Here is a 12,692-nt window from a genome sequence, read left to right as displayed (position 1 = left end):
CTTTTTCTGGACCCGATTGTCTAATCATTTGCTCGAGGGAATTGGGCAAGTTTCATAAGGTCTTGTTGAAAACAAACATGTGATATCAGTAAGTTTGTGGTCTGTGAAGGAGGAATGAACGATCTCAAAACAAGCTCACCCGTGTCTCAGCAACCCGGTTCACCAGCCGTCCTCTTCTTCTTCCATCATTGCAAGTGTTTTTGCATTGACACCACAGTTGTCGTTCATGTGCACGTCTTCCGCATTTTCGTCACTGTCAAGCTCTTCGTCTTCATCATCTTCTCCTCCAACTCCATCCCCATTGTATTCCTCTTCATCGCCAGTCTCCTTGTCATCGACCACAAAATCATCATACAAGTCGCCAGCATCTCCCTCCTCAAAGTACTCGTCTGAAGACTCGTCAGGGCTTTCGGCGTCCAAGTCGTGCCCTTTGTCTTCGGAATCGTTTTCAGCTGTCACCACCAATTAATGTTTGTTAAATCTGTGCGTGTGTCGGTAGGCTCAGTACATGTTACCATGTATGTACGGTGGACATCTCACTGCCCACGATATTTCGCATCCAAGCTCACTCACAACCTACTGTTTTTGAAACCCCGATAGCCCAACAAGGGCCAGTCACAGAAAGAGGCCGATAAGTAGTAAAGCTCACTTGAGACATTTGTAAGATAAATTAAAGAGAGACAGAGAGGGAGGGAGGGAGGGAGAGGGAGAGGAAGAGAGGGAGAGGAAGAGAGGGAGAGGAAGAGAGGGAGAGGAAGAGAGGGAGAGGAAGAGAGGGAGAGGAAGAGAGGGAGAGGAAGAGAGGGAGAGGAAGAGAGGGAGGGAGGGAGGGAGGGAGAGTGAGAGAAGAAAAAAGGGTGTGTACATTCAAACGAGATTTTGAGATCTTACAAGCTAAAGTAGCAAACATAGACTATTGATACCTCGGTCCAGGTGGTGGTTGCGGTGGAGCAGGGTTGGGGTAGTAAGGATTGTGAGAAGGGGCAGTGTACGAATGAGGGTGTTGTTGGGCCTGTTGCCATCCGCCATGATTTGGATAAGTCGCATCGGGCTTCGGCGGCGGTTGAGGGTTTTGAGTTAGAGAGCCGTAGGCCATACCATTCCTAGGATCATGATAGGGCTGGGTGTTCGGAGCGGAGATGTGGTGAACCTGGGGAGATGCTGCATCACTCCGGGAGTGCTGGTTATAAGTGTGTACGGTACTGTTGTGATGGTAAGAAGGAGCAGAAGGGTAATGCATCGGTGGCGCATTGGGTGGGGGACCAGGATGTTGAGCGTGATGGTGATGGGCTCCAGGAGGTTGGGGAGAGGGGCTCCAGGACGAGTTGGCGTTCTGGGCTTGTGCTACAGCAGATTGGTATGTTACGGGAGGGGGTGGTGGCGGCAAAGCAGGCTTGGGTTGGCCAGTCGATGCAGCGAGGGGTTCGTATTGGGCGTTAGCTGGGAAGGCGTTATGTTGAGGATGAAACTGAGCAGGACGCTGATGTGGAGCCGGAGGGGGAGGGGGAGCTTGACTGGAATACTGCTGAGGGATTGAGGGGTGGGCCTGCCCGGAATACTGATGAGAAATTGGGGGGTGGGCCTGACCAGGAAGGTTCTGTGATAGGGGGATTGTGGGGGGATTGGTCGAGCCGAAAGACCCCAACGATGCATATGGATCGATGGTTGCTGGTGAAGGGGAGGAGTAATGACTTTGAGTTGTTGGAGCTGGTGTCCGATCCGAGCCGGCAGGGTAAGAGGAAAAGTTCTGATAGGGAGGCCCAGCGGGAGTAGGGTTGACCGGCTGTTGCCAAGTTCGAGGCTGAGGTGGAAGAGGCGGAGGAACAGGACCCAACATGGAAGAGGGAGATGAAGAATTGGCCAAGTTCATTCTGGCCATTTGATGCTCCAGATTGTGTGCCTCTCCACGATTGGTATCTTTCCATTCTGATTTAGCTTCGGCCTGAGTGGTCATACGCATTCGCTCAGCTACCCGATTACTGATGAAACTTTCAACTTGTCTCTGGATATCAATAACAGCTGTTTGAGTTTCGCGGTAGAAGTGAATTCCTTTTAGTAGTGCTGACCGGATTTCTTCATGAGACTGATACGCTGCTTGCAACCGATTCGTGGCTTGTGTCATTCTTTTCGATGCGTTCGTCCATCGCTCCTGCACATCTTTGCCTCGTTTGCTGTCGATCAAAGATTTGTGATGGGCTGTCAACTCTTGGATGACCGTTGCTTGCAGGTGTATTGTAGCGCTGATCCGACTAGAATGAGCCTGGAATTTTTCGAGCTCAGCGGCGAATAACGCGGGCTCGATGTTTTGAGCCTTCCGATTAAGAATCAAAAGTTGCGAGATGTCATCGGCTTGAATGCGTTCCTTCAGGTCTTGCAGAACTCCGTTTCGTTCCTTCTTAATGGCTTGCAGCCGACTGATATTTTCTTGAATTGATGTTACCATGTTTTTCATTTGTGACATTTCGGATTCATCGTCGTTATTGTCGAGCACATCGAGGAGATTGTTGGTATTCGTGTTGCTGTTAAGCTGAAGGTTTTCTGAAAACAAGCGGCGCACCGATTCCCGAGTCGGATCAGCTAGAGTTTCAAGGTCCGTCTTGGCCGATTGCCAAATCTCATCGATTTGCTGATCGGACTTCTTGGCGGCTTCAAGTGCTTCTCGATGGGATTTCAAGCTGTGCCTCCATGCTTTGGTAAAGTTGGAAGAGGGCTGCTGTTCCCACAGGTGATCATATTTTACGCGCAATTGCTCACAATCCCGAGCGTCGGTGTCAAGCTTTTGTTCGATACTGTCGAGATCCTGGTGGACTTTGTTACGCAGACCAGTTAACTCCTCCCACATCTTTTCGATCGGCCTGACTCCCTTGGCTTGTTGAACAGCTTCTGCCCATTCGAGAACTTGGGAGGGAGGTTCGGTCATCTCACACAGGCGCGCCGATCCATTGTTGACGAAGTCGCTAAATTTATCTAAGCCTGTGGGCAAACCGGCGTATTCGAGGGCAGTGACGAGTTCCGTATCAGCTGTTTCACACCTTTCTCCTTCGGTTCGAATGAGCTTCGCTTTTTCCTCGCTGTAAAGGCTTGAACTTTGATGAACACTTAGTGGTACAAGGCGAACAAAAATGTCTTGGCCCACAACTTTTTGAACCTCCGGTGCTCCATAGACTTCCTGAATTGCAATGGGGTCGCCGACGCTACTTTTCTCTATTGGGGGTAGAGCCGCTTCTGAGGGCAAGGCTTCATGATAGATCAAATCGTTATCTCGCTGTTCTGAAACCTTTGCTTCATTACAAAGTGTCAAATGCGTTCGTGTGAGTTCCAGCAATGATGCCGCTGCGTCCGAGGGAAGAGTGGCTGAACCTGCGCTGCCAGCAGACGTAAATGAAGTGGAAAATGAAGTTGCGTATCGCGAGGCTTCTTTAGCAGCTGTTTCGGCGATTTGAAGTCGAGCCAGCGCATCGCCATGTTTAGAGGAAGCTGAATCGGCCAAAGATCGCTGGTACTGAGCCAATGAGATGAAGTATTTGTTCTTGCACTAAATAAATAACCACAGTTCAAGGATAGCTTTAGGAAGGGCTGGGGCTGATTTGTTGCAAGCATAGTCTCTCTTCGAGTAATTATCAACTTACTTGAACCAGCCAAGTCCAGCTGCGTTCGAAAATCCCTTTGTTGACCAGTTCTTTCACGTCTTCAATAATACCGCCGTAGAGGAAAGCAGCTTGAGTACTGACTCGGGCTCTCAATCCAAAGGGCTTCTTCTCTTTCTCCTCTGTCATTCGCTCGACGAAAACTTCGGTGGCTTGGGCAATCATCAATTGAACGAGGACTTTGACGACTTCTCGGCTGAGATCGGTTGAAGGGGCATGTAGAAAGTTATCATTGATGTAGGTAAACATCCCAGCAGCGCATCTGAAGTTGTGAAAAGCTCGGCGGATTCCTTCTGTCGATGTACGATTCTGCTGTGCAGCCAAAGAGGAGAGGGTGGCTGCAATATTGAAGATGACAGATGCCTTTTCGTAAGCAAGTGATAGCTGTGATATTTCTTTGCCGGTGAAAGCATCCTTCCTGCAACCAATTGCCAAAAAAAAATCCCGACGGTCAGCACAGAAAGTGGGCAGTGTTGAGAAATCAACGCGAAATGATCTTGACGTCATCAAAGTACAATCCAATATCTCACCAAGGGAATGGGACTCGGACCTCAGGGAATCGGAGCTCGAGAAGCTCTAGCTGACCAAAGTACTTATAAAGTAAATCCCGACCTGAGGGTGGAAAAAAACGATTTCAAGTATAAAGAAGTTAGCTCACTATACTGCGGGTCACTTGTGCATCACAATCGCTCTGCAATAAGGCAGGAAATACCAGTTATGTCACTCCCTGCACTACCTCTGAGCGCATCTTGCCGACACCGATCGAGAGCGACGATTTCTTCTTTGTAACTATCGGCTGATTCCTGGTAGGTCTGCATGATCGTCTGGCGGATAGATGGGGCGTAAGAGACATCCGAAGTTGTTTTGAGGGGCACCCATAGCAATGGTGCCTGTACAGTGGACATGATGAGACGAATTGGGGTTCTTCGAGAGATGGGCCTGGTCCGTCGCAAGCGGGGAGTGAGATAAAGGATTCAAGGATGTGCCTCAGTTGCCTATCTTTCGGGATGGGAACGAAGTGGTGATCCGCATGTGGATCCTGAATTTGCTGGGCCTCGAGGAGATCGGAGGGTGGGATATCACACGGCTGTTCAGCAGTATGTAAAAGCTAAGATTTGGTGACACCCCCTATGACACTCGAGCTTAACAAAGCCTCTCTGTGCCTTGCAGGCACTCGCGGTGGAGGACTTCCCTCCAATTTTAGAAAGCAGGCTATTTTGTATTTATTAGCATATGACAAACCGCTGTTGGTCCCCTTTGAAAATAGAAAATAGAAATAGAAAATAGCAAAGAGCCGGATTTCCAAACCGATGGGAAGTCCTCCAGCGTCTCGTTTCTTCCTGACTTTGCCCAATCAGCGGAGGACTTCCCGTTATGATCTGAGAGGCTCCCAGAAGTGATCTAGATCCCAAAAAACTAGATTTCCCGCCCAAAATCTAAACTTTTTGGGTCTAAACCAACATCTGCGGGGGTCCCAGATTGCAAGGGAAGTCCCCCAGTTGGCAGTACCAATGAAGGAGAAGTAGAAAATATGGATATCTTTATTATTTCATCTCTGTAGAATTGGTTGCGGCAATGAAGTTTCTTCAGATTGGCAGTCAGTTTCCTCGGCCTCGTTTGACCCATACCCCAATATTGATAAAAACCACCCAAGAATGGTGAGATTGGCCCTAAAAACGAGCTGCCAAGGGTTCTATTCTTTCAGTCCACCCGCTTGACAAGCATCCACTATCATGTCACGATGCCATCTTGAGCAGGTCGCATGAATGGGACATGGTGTGGAACTTTGTCTAAGGCGGGCCAGCGGCAAGGCCTCAATGGGAGCAGAAGCAGAATACCAAATAAATATTAAATTAGGATCAATCAAGCAGAAATTTTAGACCGTATGAAAGCACTCAGAAAACCGTGTTTTGATTTGGATAGTTCTGCTGACAGTCACAGATGGCAAGCAACAGAGAACATCGGAAGGGGGGGGGGGGGGGGGGGCAAGAAGGAAGGATTCCAAGTGGGCATAATTTGCAGGAGAGAAAAAAGAGATCCACAATGAAACTTAATATGATAAATAGCAAGGACAGAGTCGTATAAAATGCTCCCTGGGGATATAAAAAGTTTATAATTTTGGGAGTAGGAAACTATTCAATTTCAAGACGGTAATTCAGAAAAAAACGACGGGGAGTTATAACGAGTGGAGAACGAGAACAATCTCAAAAGGAAAGGCAGGTGTACCCCGGATATCATATCCAACTGAGGTTACCAGTCTATTTTATATTTTTTCTTGGTGATTTTCAAAGATTGACTTTCTGACGTCTCCGACGATTGGATACACTTGTTGCTTGAATTCCACGTGACTTGAAGCTCTACTTGACAGAAAGAGTCACTACCAACTTCCCCGCTTCAACAAGAGAGCGGATCAGCGTGGGAAGCGGGGTATTCCTTTCCGAACTGCTCATCTTCGTTACTTCCATTGTGATTGGGAACATCTTCGTGGGGCTCTGGGTAGGATTCTATAGGGGGAAGCACAGTTTTCTCGTGTGCAGCCTGTTCCTCTTGATGATAATGGAACCCGGGATGCAGGCGTCCCCAGTTACATGTAAAATCTGGGATGTCATCCAACTCGTGGTGAGGTACCCAGCTATCGGGAAGTTCTCCATAATCCTCGTCAGGAAGTGGGTAAGCTGCCCAAACGCTTCCATAATCTTCGTCATGAGACGGGGGGCCTAGCTCTCGATGCCACACTGGCGAAGCAACCAATGAACCAAAAAGCTAAGAAGAAATATGTAACAGGCTTATAGTCAGTCAATAGTTTTGCGCATCTGCCTGGCTATAGGCAATAAAAGTCAACCAATCACTAGAACTCAACTGGGACCAAGAAGAAAATCAGCTTCATTTCGAAAACTAGTGATGGGTTGGCTGTCAATTAGTCTACACGAGAATTATGAGGATGACTAGGGATGATTAAATCGAGTGAAGGTGTCTGCAGAAATCAACTTGGAGCCAGACTGGGATAGCACTCTCTATTTATGATGGCTGGAGATATGGGTGAAACACGGCCCATGACCCTCAGTTTATAGGATCATTTTGCAGCACTTCACAGATGGGCAGGTTGGACACACAGCGCGTTTGACACACGGAATCAATACTGGTATTCGCTCCATAGGACCAAGCGTAGTAAGTAAATATGTAGCGCGAGATGTGCTCTCCGTCATCAACAAATGTATTTCAAGTGGGGTTCAAATATTTCGGGTACAGACGTTTGGGATCCAAATTTATCAGGACCAGAGGATTACGTTTGTGTGGCTGTAAAAGGCCATAGCTTGGTGGTGCGGTAGCACCTCAAAAATGCGACAGATGTGGGGTGGGAGTGAGTGACTTGTTTTACCCAGTAGCAGTCACAACTTTGGGCGACCTCCCTCTCACAATGTACCAATTGTGATTCGTATCCAGCCACCCAAGCAGAATGGTCTGACCATATGACGTGGCAAAAAAAAAGAGAAACTAAGATGACTAAAAATCAGAAAATGCGTACAAGAAACAAATTTCAGCCTGAGTCTAAGGACTACAATGTATGATGTATACAACTGCGGGTGATGACAGTGAATCATGTTGGACTGGTGTTTATCAGGGGCTGATTAAGAATGCGGAACAACAGTTGTGACAAGAGGCGGCTTTTGTTTCTTCTTTGCTCAGTCAAACTTGCTACGCCATCGGTCGGACATCGGCCGGGGTTATCTGAAGTGACTTAGCTGATCCACATGGATCCAACGAAGCACGAATAGTGCGAGATGGACCATTTCACGTACAAGTGATTCTTACCTTGTCACTCCTATTATTGCGCAACAATCCCGATCCTTGTGTCCTGCATCTCATTTGTTTTTGTTGATAAAATACAGGGCCCGATGAGAGAGAAATAATGGCGTGGTTGCGAGGGTTCATTTAGGCAGAACAAGCTTTTTGTAAAATTTAGCCTAACCAGATGAAGCTCTTCAATTGAGCTTAAATACACAGATCCATGGACAGATACAACATTGAAAAATTGTTTTTTTTTGCTTTTGCTCTTTTCTTCTCTTTTTTTGGTTTTGTCAGTTCTTGGTTAGGCTAGTGAAGACAAAAATGTAAATGTTCAATGAAGTGAAAAGAATTGTGTGTTGTGGGATTTGAACCCACGACCTTCTACATTCATGAGAGCTGCTCTAATACCACTGACACTGCGGACATCTCGCTGTCGCTGCGGCCTGCTGCGACTGCATGACGCTGCGTATCAGATTCAATATGAATTCATCGTCAGTTGCCGCGACAAATGCCTTCTGCATGCGACACTTGCAATCACAAAACAAAACCCATAATCTCATTCCTTCTCTTTGTGCATTAATACATACACAAACATGTACATACTCCTTTGTTATTCATCCAAGTCGGACTACATATGTACATATGTAGATTGGAGTCTGGATTGGCTCCATGCATAACATAGAACTATTTCGAACTCAAGTTCTCAACAGAGAATCTCATCTCACCTGATCAACTCTTGCAGGTACGTATGTACTACATACATGTAATTTTGTATGTTATCATTGCAGCTGATCGGAAGTCTTGAGTATATATCTACATAGGATAGCTGAGCCCCTCGCTTCTCCTCCGGCGCAAGTTCCTGGTAAGATCCCTTTGAATATTTATCTGCCCTCTTCCGATTGTCTATCCTCCTTCATCCCACCACACTCACCAACAACCATTACTTGCATCAATCATCTTATCCCACAAGTCAACCAACATATCCTCCGACATACATATCTAGTAAGCTGACCATTTGAGTGCCCTCTTCTGTACATGTCTCCTTTCGTTGTCCTACTAACCCTAAAACCGCTTTCCTCACTTTGATCTTATACAGGTCCACCATCCCCTCCTCATCTTTACAATCTCAATACAGCTTATCGACTCAATGGATCCCTGGGCCCCTCAAACCCCGGCACCCTTGCCTGCCCTCACTGCCAAGCAACAACGGGTAGTCGATGCAGCTGTGAAGGCTCAAACCAGTCATTTCGAATCTATTGTGGCCCAGCTCACCAAAAAGGTCAACGCCTTGCAATCTCCCAATTCTTCCAACCCAAAACCCAAAACCCAACCTAACCCAGCCAAAAAACCGGCCAAAAAACAACCTGCTGTCAAGATCAAACCCCAGGCAGCAAGTTCCAGCAACCGCGGCAATCCCTCCAACGTGACCCCTAAACGAGCAGCTCGCGCGGCCTCGGCTCCCCCTGAAGTTGGCAAACCAAAGACCTCCAAGAAATCAAAGTCAATCCGTCAAGTAGCAAAACCTCCATCCGCTAAACGCCACCCTCAACAAATGCAGGGTGCCGATTTTCCTGCAGAGTTTACCTCTACAAAGGTCAGCCATTTTTTGTTTTCATGTCTAGGCAATCAAATCAACGAGCTGATCATGTCATCCTCTTAGAATGCCCTTTACGTCCACACCAAGATACTCTGGGGTCTATTGACTCAGGACTCAGTCCCAGTAGCCCCTGAGTTATCCGACCTCCAAGAGTTTTACAGCAAGTTCTCAAACAATGACGAGGTCAAGCAAGCGGCACGCACTTCCACATCACCCGCGCTCATCAACGACAGTGAGGTACAGTTGTTCAAACATGCTACCGCGGGCTCAATCAAATACGGCAGATCGGTCATTCATCTTGGCTCCAATAACATTTGTTACGTGCAAGGTCTCATGGTTCGTCTTGGGTTGCGCACTTGGCGCCCTAATCTTGAGGAGGATTCTGCTTCGCTTTACAACGCGGCCCACCGGATTGCTGCAATCACTTCTTTTCAAGAGCTTGTTGCTGGACAAGCTTACAACTACATGAATGTCGACCCCAGAATGGCATCTGATACAGCGCTCTTAATACAAGCCTACAACCACTTTGTTCACTTCGTCCAACACTCGAAATATCAAAAGGAGAAGAAGCAAGCGGGGAAGAATGCTCAAGATGCTACCCACAAGAGAATCTCGAAAAATCGTGAAAGAGTAAGTTTTTTTTTCATCTGATTCATGGTCTTATTCTCAAACTGATTTCGATCCAACATACAGTTGCGTGATGCACAAAAGGAGTTTGCAATCCTTAATAAGTTTCCCAGGCGATACGTGGATATCCTTTTGCAAATTGGGGCTCACAGCGACGACGAGTTTGACGAACAAAGGAACGTCTACAAGATCAAGACGCTTGGTTATCGCTCAAAAAATGCCAGCAAGTTTTTTCGAGCTTTGGACATTGTCATGAAGAAGGCGGCCCAACAAGATCCATCATCCAACCGAAAAAGACGAGTCCGGATGTTACCCCGACAACCCATGCCGTCAGCCTTCAGCACAGCCCCAAAGCATTTACCCATTGACTTCTATTCCCCGTCTTGGTACCGCAACCTAGTACCAGCCCAAAAAAAGACTATCCCAAATGCTGATGTAGTTGCATTTCTTCCGGATGCGAGTCAATCCCTTCAACCAAAAAATCAACGGCACCCAGACGAGAAGCTTACCGACTCCTCTTTCACTCGCAAGTATTGGGACATACTTGTTGAGCCATATGGTCTCTTGGAAGACAGCTCAGACGATGATCTGGACAGTGCGGATGACTTGCAAGAGGGAAAGAAGAGGGCCACCAAAAACGATTCCAAAGACAAAGGGCACGACTTGGACGCCGAAAGCCCTGACGAGTCTTCAGACGAGTACTTTGAGGAGGGAGATGCTGGCGACTTGTATGATGATTTTGTGGTCAATGACAAGGAGACTGGCGATGAAGAGGAATACAATGGGGATGGAGTTGGAGGAGAAGATGATGAAGACGAAGAGCTTGACAGTGACGAAAATGCGGAAGACGTGCACATGAACGACAACTGTGGTGTCAATGCAAAAACACTTGCAATGATGGAAGAAGAAGAGGACGGCTGGTGAACCGGGTTGCTGAGACACGGGTGAGCTTGTTTTGAGATCGTTCATTCCTCCTTCACAGACCACAAACTTACTGATATCACATGTTTGTTTTCAACATGACCTTATGAAACTTGCCCAATTCCCTCGAGCAAATGATTAGACAATCGGGTCCAGAAAAAGTTTTTCTTCTTCTCAATATCTCTTAAGCTTACTGTTGTCCTCTCTTTGATCGTGATCTGCCTCAAAAAAAATTCCTAGTTGTTCTGAATATGTCGAAGAGCTGGATCATTAACCCCCCAAAAAAAATCCCAAGAACCAAGAGTTGTTTCATACTAAGATCTCAAAATGTCCTGTTTTCTACTCTTTCCAAATACCTCAAAAGCTTTCCTAAATAGCCTGATATGTAGTGACAGAACCAAGAGTTATTTTCTACTAAGATCTCAAAATGTCCTTTTCGCTGGTATAAACAGCATGTAAATAGCCATGACAGATATCTCTCCTTTGTTGGAGGCCTTCAGACGAAAATCCAACGCAAATTTCTCATTTAGATGCTCACTCAGAGTTGTGCTGGTTATCTACTCGCCAGTGATTCCTTTGGCAATCAGGTCAAGTGGGAAAGACCCCTCCCTTTATGGGCAGCAGCGGCGAGGATCCGGAATGCCTGATTCTCAATCGGACCAACAGATCCCGCCACTTTCCGGTTGGAAAAGCGGGCCAGTGTATCAACGCCCCAGCTCGCACAGACTCAGTAGGATCTGGAATTCTGAAGTGGGCCGGCTCCCACTGCCTGATGGTCAGTCTACATGTCTTGCAGGAATGTAGGTTTTTCAGCCATTAGATTAAAGCTGAGGAATTCAGTGCCACTTCTCTCATGTTTATCACAGAATTTGCATTAGTGGCAAGTTATATCTATGAATCAGCATAAAAATTCACCAACACAGGGGAAGGTGGTGCTTCACACCTATGAGGGAAATTTTGAGTAAGACAGCTAGCTACCCATCAGGGTACCCGGCACTGTAGCCGGGCTACAGTAGACAAGACCCAATAGGTCTTAGATGTCAGGGACCAACAGGGCCCAAGCTTGTCCCGCTAGGATCACTTACTTCTCACTCACATTACCGGCTTCGGTTGGTGTTAGTGTTATGTTATAGGTTTATATTCACTCTTTATGAATCAGCCATATTGGAAGCGCCATCTTTCATGTTATTTAGCTCTTTAGTATAGACATATTTCCATTATGAATATTAGTATCTTCTTTTATTTCATATATGTCTATGAGTTGTTTTTGCTATATGTCCCTATATAACGGGATCAGTGTTGTAGAGGGTTTTTCATCAGCCATTCTTGGTCAAGACCTTTGAAATCAACCAGAGTGTAGCATCTACAAACCCTAAAGTGACCAATCCTAGTCCCCTTTTGAGCCTGTACCCAGGCACCGGTTACAGTGGTATTAATATTTTTTCAACACTAGAGAAAACACGGAGTGTAAACACCGCGCAATCAGTGTCAAGAGAGAGGAGTTACGAGAAGGGTAGTGTTACGCCGCACACTCCGCAAAATAGGACTCAGGATTTGGGTAATGGCAGAGTTTGTCTAGCATTGGTGGGTGTTATTTGCGTTTGGGGTGTCAAACCCTGGCCACATGTAACACCTTGCCGGGGTTATACACAATGTGATCAGTGCCAGGAATTAGGAGTTGGGAGGAGTGCGGTGTACAGGGGTTACAGATGATCCAAAATACTTGGCTTGAGTAACCCGCAATCTTCCAGGCCAAACAACAACACCTTTTTTCACAATGTGATAGCCTCCACCAACAAATGGAACTCCTCCCTGTAAAACAATCCAGGAAGACCAAAATTGAGGCTAGCCATCCGTTCTCCTGTAATTTTCTCTTTCAACAAAAATCTTTTATGCATAGGCGTCTTGAAAGGATCCCAACTCCACTCAATCTTCTGCAATGGTGGATTGAGATCCTGTGGCATTGCTACCTTCTGCAGTTGCACCTTCTTTGCCATTGGCTTGTATTGTCCGCCGTTAACTTGCCCAATATTTGCCTCCCAGCCGTTGCCAATTGTCCTAGTTACAATCAATCCCCTGCGCGGGTGTCTCATTTTGATCACAACCGTGGC

The 12,692-nt window shown here is 46.8% G+C and overlaps 4 protein-coding genes across 4 annotated transcripts; 1 reads left to right on the top strand and 3 right to left on the bottom strand.

Annotated features, from left to right (window-relative positions):
* Positions 1 to 159: 159 nt before the first annotated feature.
* Positions 160 to 559, bottom strand: PtA15_8A439 (uncharacterized protein; the record flags this gene model as incomplete). Its single annotated transcript, XM_053171869.1, has 2 exons — positions 160 to 452; positions 541 to 559. 2 exons carry the CDS (start codon positions 557 to 559, stop codon positions 160 to 162), a joined length of 312 nt encoding a protein of 103 aa, XP_053023090.1.
* A 354-nt stretch (positions 560 to 913) lies between these two features.
* PtA15_8A438 (uncharacterized protein) lies at positions 914 to 4,552 on the bottom strand (the record flags this gene model as incomplete). Its single annotated transcript, XM_053171868.1, has 4 exons — positions 914 to 3,535; positions 3,630 to 4,065; positions 4,178 to 4,259; positions 4,360 to 4,552. The coding sequence occupies 4 exons, from the start codon at positions 4,550 to 4,552 to the stop codon at positions 914 to 916; spliced, it is 3,333 nt and encodes a 1,110-aa protein (XP_053023089.1).
* A 1,489-nt stretch (positions 4,553 to 6,041) lies between these two features.
* Positions 6,042 to 6,534, bottom strand: PtA15_8A437 (uncharacterized protein; the record flags this gene model as incomplete). Its single annotated transcript, XM_053171867.1, has 2 exons — positions 6,042 to 6,410; positions 6,508 to 6,534. The coding sequence occupies 2 exons, from the start codon at positions 6,532 to 6,534 to the stop codon at positions 6,042 to 6,044; spliced, it is 396 nt and encodes a 131-aa protein (XP_053023088.1).
* A 2,049-nt stretch (positions 6,535 to 8,583) lies between these two features.
* Positions 8,584 to 10,584, top strand: PtA15_8A436 (uncharacterized protein; the record flags this gene model as incomplete). Its single annotated transcript, XM_053171866.1, has 4 exons — positions 8,584 to 8,715; positions 8,812 to 9,030; positions 9,097 to 9,663; positions 9,727 to 10,584. 4 exons carry the CDS (start codon positions 8,584 to 8,586, stop codon positions 10,582 to 10,584), a joined length of 1,776 nt encoding a protein of 591 aa, XP_053023087.1.
* Positions 10,585 to 12,692: the final 2,108 nt, after the last annotated feature.

The sequence above is a fragment of the Puccinia triticina genome, chromosome 8A, assembly GCF_026914185.1.
Source record: "Puccinia triticina chromosome 8A, complete sequence".
Taxonomy (NCBI): domain Eukaryota; kingdom Fungi; phylum Basidiomycota; class Pucciniomycetes; order Pucciniales; family Pucciniaceae; genus Puccinia; species Puccinia triticina.
The sequence above is the reverse complement of the archived record's forward strand: the minus strand, read 5'-3'. Positions and strand labels throughout refer to the sequence as shown.